This window comes from Malurus melanocephalus, unplaced genomic scaffold, assembly GCF_030028575.1.
Source record: "Malurus melanocephalus ecotype Western Australia unplaced genomic scaffold, MMel_1.1 scaffold_245, whole genome shotgun sequence".
Classification (NCBI taxonomy): Eukaryota; Metazoa; Chordata; class Aves; order Passeriformes; family Maluridae; genus Malurus; species Malurus melanocephalus.
The window spans coordinates 778,160-783,606 of record NW_026623477.1 but is presented as its reverse complement, the minus strand read 5'-3'; the positions used below and the strand labels follow the sequence as shown (position 1 = coordinate 783,606).

General features: G+C 41.6%; 1 protein-coding gene across 1 annotated transcript; it reads left to right on the top strand.

Annotated features, from left to right (window-relative positions):
• The first annotated feature begins 478 nt into the window (after positions 1 to 478).
• On the top strand, positions 479 to 5,178 carry PSMD6 (proteasome 26S subunit, non-ATPase 6). Its single transcript, XM_057375319.1, has 7 exons — positions 479 to 715; positions 1,248 to 1,393; positions 2,400 to 2,619; positions 2,714 to 2,822; positions 3,955 to 4,123; positions 4,643 to 4,720; positions 4,864 to 5,178. The coding sequence occupies exons 1-7, from the start codon at positions 512 to 514 to the stop codon at positions 4,958 to 4,960; spliced, it is 1,023 nt and encodes a 340-aa protein (XP_057231302.1). The 5' UTR covers positions 479 to 511; the 3' UTR covers positions 4,961 to 5,178.
• The last annotated feature ends 269 nt before the right edge of the window (positions 5,179 to 5,447 follow it).

The following is a 5,447-nucleotide window of genomic DNA, read 5'->3' as shown; positions in this document are numbered from 1 at the left end:
CCCACTGCCTTGGGGAGCCTGTTCCAGTGCCCAACCACCCTCTGGGTGAAGAACCTTTTCCTGTTATCCAATCTAAACCTCCCCTGACACAGCTCTATGCTGTTTACTGGTGTCCTGTCAGTGGTCTCCAGAGGAAGTTTTAGACAGCTTAGATGTCTCCTCTCAGTCTCGCCCAGGCTGAACACACCCACTGACCCCAGCTACTCCTTGTACAACCCCTCCAGACCTTTCACAATCTTCATGTCCCTTATTTGGATACTCTCTGATGTCCTTCTGATACTRTAGTGTCCAGAACTCGAGGTGAGGGAAAGTGCAAATAGGAGCAGTGATGGAAAAGGATCAGGGAAAGGAAGCGTGAGGGGCAAGGCCTGCAGAAACAGTGGCTGTGCTGTGTCTGGATTCAGCAGGTCACAGAAGGGATGCTTCTGGCATTGGCAGTCCTGTTGTTCTGGGAACACACACACTCGTTGCAGCAGTAAACAGCAGAACCCTTCCTGCTTCTCTTTCAGACATGGCTCCATACTAYGAAGCCCTGTGCAAGTCTCTGGAGTGGCAGATGGACACGGATCTGCTGAACAAAATGAAGAAAGCCAACGAGGAGGAACTGAAACGTCTTGACAACGAGTTGGAGGATGCAGAAAAGATCTTGGGGGAGAGCGAAATCCGGGATGCAATGATGGCCAAGGCTGAGTACCTGTGCAGGATTGGGGACAAGGTTGGTGACAGCACAGGCTTTATGGACTCGTAGAAAACACTGCATGGGAACCCTGTTAGCTGGCCAGGTCCCAGTGAGTGCTGGGGGACTTGCAGAGCGTTTTCTCTGTGCACATCTCACACATGGATGGCAGGTAGGGGAGGGTCTTACTGGACTCTAAATTATCTAGAAAAGAAACAGCCCTCAAAAGAAAACATTCTTTTTTTTTTTTGACAAGGGAAAAAGTTTGCAGATACCATTTTTCATTTTCCCTATACCTTTAGACTTTTCCAAGGTTTTTACATCATGCAGCCGAATTTCAGGTTACAGTCGATTTTCACAGTCGATTTTTCTTTACATTTAAAATATGCATGAGGAATATGATTTTTTAACTTGATTTAAACTTTCATTCTTTAAGATTATTCAGAATGCTTAATGTGAAAGTCACAAGCACCAGCAGGAGACTTACAACAGGTGTGTTCTTACAGCAGGTATTTTGTAAATGTTCTGGGTGTTTTTAACATTCTTACAGTAGAAAACACTGTTTTGCCAGGAGGGAGCTCTGACTGCATTCCGCAAGACTTACGACAAAACTGTGGCCCTGGGACATCGTCTGGATATCGTGTTCTACCTGCTAAGGATTGGCTTGTTTTATATGGACAACGACCTCATCACACGGAACATTGAAAAGGCAAAAAGGTACTGCTAGGGTTGTCTGCATCCACTAAAGCACTTTTGAAACAAGCTGTAACAAAAGAAATAGAAGATAAATACCTTTCTGTCCAGGAAGAACAGACTGGTTGTGAATCAGTGATGGGTGTTGCCTTACTAGGGCACTTCCTACTCCTGGATTTCTTTGAGGGGGAAGAGAAAAGACAGGTTAAGATTTTGTGGTAGCTGTTTTCTAACAACTGGCTGAGTTTGTATTTGTAGCCCAGCTCCTGCTCCCACTTTGGATGTGACTGGGCTGTGCCACTRCCAGCTGAGTCCAGCTGCTGCCAGTGGCACCCAGCTGGCTCTGGAAAGAGGGAGCTTTTCCTCTAGAAGCAAGAGCAGYGCTGTGAGCTTTGGTGCCACTGTCCTTCCCATGTTCCCACTGCTACCTTCAGTGTCTCTGTGCTCCCAGTGTTTTGAACCTCAGCAGTTCCTGTAGCAAACTGGTTCAGTCCCTGCTGCTGCCATGAGACACCAAGKCAGAGGCAGTTCCCACTTTCTGTATTCCTTATATTTTGTGTTGCCTTCTTAGCAGTTTTGTCTCGCCCATGCCCTTTTTGCAGCCACACCAATTTTGGGCTAATATGATCCTTAATACGTGGCAACTTGTAACTGCTGCTAGTTGTAACTTTCTGTGCTGCTAGTTGGACRGCTTTGATTTTAGCAGCAAAGGCAGTGGAGATCTGTTCCTCATTTCAGGCTGACAGTAGTATTTACCTGCACATCCACAGAGACTGTTGTCACAACTGAAGAGGCTGTAAGCTTTTCCTTTCAGCTGAAACTTGCACTGTGGAAAAGCCTCTGGACTCTCCTGTCCTAAGGAAGCCACTTTCTACACCAACAGGTGTACAAAGCCTGGGCTGTTTGAACAAGCTGTAACATAACCTTATTCTTCCTCTTAATCTCATGGTATCAGTTGATTTGTACTTGYTTCATATAACTTATTTCATGGCACATTTACATAAGTAAATGTTCTTTGTTCTGTTTTAAGTCTAATAGAAGAAGGAGGAGACTGGGACAGGAGAAACCGTCTCAAGGTGTACCAGGGCCTTTACTGTGTAGCCATTCGAGACTTTAAACAAGCAGCAGAACTCTTCCTTGATACAGTTTCCACGTTTACATCCTAYGAACTGATGGATTACAAAACCTTTGTAACATACACTGTCTATGTCAGCATGATTGCCCTGGACAGGCCTGACCTGAGAGAGAAGGTAAGGAAAGCAGGTGGAAACACTGGTGCACTTTCCTTAAACTGTTCATCTGGAGGCTGAAAGGGATGGTGGTTAAATGTGTGTTTGCTTTCAGGTGATCAAAGGAGCAGAGATCCTGGAAGCCTTGCACAGTTTGCCAGCTGTACGGCAGTATCTCTTCTCTCTTTATGAATGTCGTTACTCAGCCTTTTTCCAGTCGCTAGGTAAGGCTGGCTTATGTCCCACAACACTGTTTCAGGTGTTCCAGTTACTTGTTTCAGATCATACAYGACTTCTGTGGGGTAGCTACAGTCTAGAATTAGACCTATTTGTGGAAAAAACCAAACTATACAGACTGTTTTTTTACAGTGGCCTAAAATTTTCTGCTGTGTTTTTTTAAACAAAGACAAATTTCTCATCCAATGAGCCTTGTGAAAGGTCACATACTAGTGCGTGGAAAAGCAGTTTGAAGGTGTGAAACACCATTTGACCTGAAGGGTCAGATTTGGGAAGTGTTTAAAGGTTTTATTTTCATAAGAAGTTATAGGACTTGTAGTCTRAAGGTCCTCAAATCTCAACCTGTACAAGACATTACACAGAAATTTTTCAATGTTGTTCCCATTGGCTTTCTACTCTGGTTTCTGTGTAAAAGGGGTACACCAAAGAAAAGCTTTTCAGAAAACCCTCCTTCTTGCCAATTCTCAGACTGCTTGTTTTTGTTCTGTGAGATTTAGAATATAAGAAAATAAGATATTTAGACAAAGCAAGAAATAACCCTTGATTTTGTGAAAGACTGGGCTTGATGAGACTGAGTTGAAGGGCATTTTTCCTATTGCCGGCCTCATCCCGGCCTGAGAACTGACACTGTTGGGGGGAAACAAAAATCACTTCAGTGTCTGGAAATCCTTGTTTCTAATTCAAGACCTAGTAGCAGCACATTAATTTTAAGTCTTTATGCAGTTTTGGGTAACAATGTTTCTTCAGGTAGTTACATGCCAAGTTCTTCTTGTTACCCAGCTCCAGGGTACTCCTGTGGGCGTCAGATCCAGCTCTTGCCTTCTGCGAGGTGGTCCCTCTATCCCCTGAAAGGATTCTATGCTGATTACAGGCTCTCATTTGCTCTGCCACAATATTGTGTGCATGCTCTTACTGCTCCTGGTTCCAGAACTGATACAGATTACACGAATTTACTTCTCTTTAGTGCAGAATCCCATTCATACCCTGAGGAGTGCAAGAATTCAATGTAGTTACAGTCACATCTATTTCTTATTAACTGGTGCCATGTGTTTTATTTATATAACTGATATTTGATATTTCTTAGAAATTACTGATTTTTTTTCTTTTTGGTCCTTTCAGCTATTGTAGAGCAGGAGATGAAGAAAGACTGGCTGTTTGCACCTCACTACCGATATTACGTGCGGGAAATGCGAATCCACGCCTATAGCCAGCTCCTCGAGTCCTACCGGTCCTTGACRTTAGGGTACATGGCAGAAGCCTTTGGAGTCAGTGTAGAATTCATAGATCAGTAAGTTCTTTGGCTTTTAAAGTTCATAAAGATGTCCCTTTATACCTTTTAAATATTTTTTCTTCTGCCATCACTACTGTAGACCACCAGTTGTTTAAACAAAATAATAATAATAATAAAGTTTTAAAAAAGGACTTAAAAAAGTAAATATTGTTGAGATATCTTCATGCTAGTCAATTAATTAGAAAAGTATTTACCTCAGCATAAATTCCAGACAGACTGCTGCCTTTGGATCTGAAGAGTTGTTGATGTAAAACTCAGTGATAAGTTTCACTAACTCAAGTACACAGTTTGGCCTGAGAAGAAACAACTAAGAGGTTTTGTGTTCAGGTCATTAAAATGATTATTCTTGGAGTGATGTCCAACCCTAAATAAGATGAGGATGCAAAAGACACCTTATGAAGCTCCATAGGCTGTTGCTTCAGAAATACAGTGTGGTGTAGCAGCAGTTTCAGTGCTCTTAGGTCTATGAGTCCTTGGTGAAACAGGCTTTAACCAATTTTTTTTTCCTGTATTTAGGGAGCTTTCAAGATTTATTGCAGCTGGGCGATTGCACTGCAAAATAGACAAAGTAAAYGAGATTGTAGAAACTAACAGGTATGTAGCAATTCCTGTAAGTTGTTTTTGAGAAACCAGTTGAATTCTATATATTTTGCTGACATTGACTACAGAAATGTTTAGTGCTTTGGTATAAGTCATATTCTTATTTCTAACCCCTTTTTTTCCCCCATGATTCCTAGGCCTGATAGCAAGAATTGGCAGTACCAAGAAACCATCAAGAAAGGAGATTTGCTGCTAAACAGAATTCAGAAACTTTCCAGAGTAATTAATATGTAATTTTTTTATTGCAAGGGAATGCAAAATTTAGATGTTTAAAACATTTTGGAAGTAACCTATAAATATATTGTATAACTTGGTATACTGTAGGGAAAAAATAACTAGCAAGAAAGGTAGTGTTTTTACTTTCCACTTCATTATGTACACACTGTTCTGTTCTGGTGTACGGAACCCAGTTCATTTATTAAATGTATCATACCATTGGTGATCTCTTGTAATAGACTTTGTTCCTTTCCTTGCCTGTGTACCCAGTGTTCAATATGGAATAGCAAAGCACATGGAGAACTCATGGCCATTTTATGCTTGCTTTTTAAAGATTTTTGTATTGGAATTAAAGGTGAAAAGAATCAGTTGCATAACAGTGAAGTGGCCAAAAATTTTAGTGAAAATTGCAGCGGGGGGATTACATCTTAAGAGAGAAGGAGTAAGGATACAAGTGACTGGGAAGCAGCAATAATATAACCACAGAAACTGCATGGACTAAAAC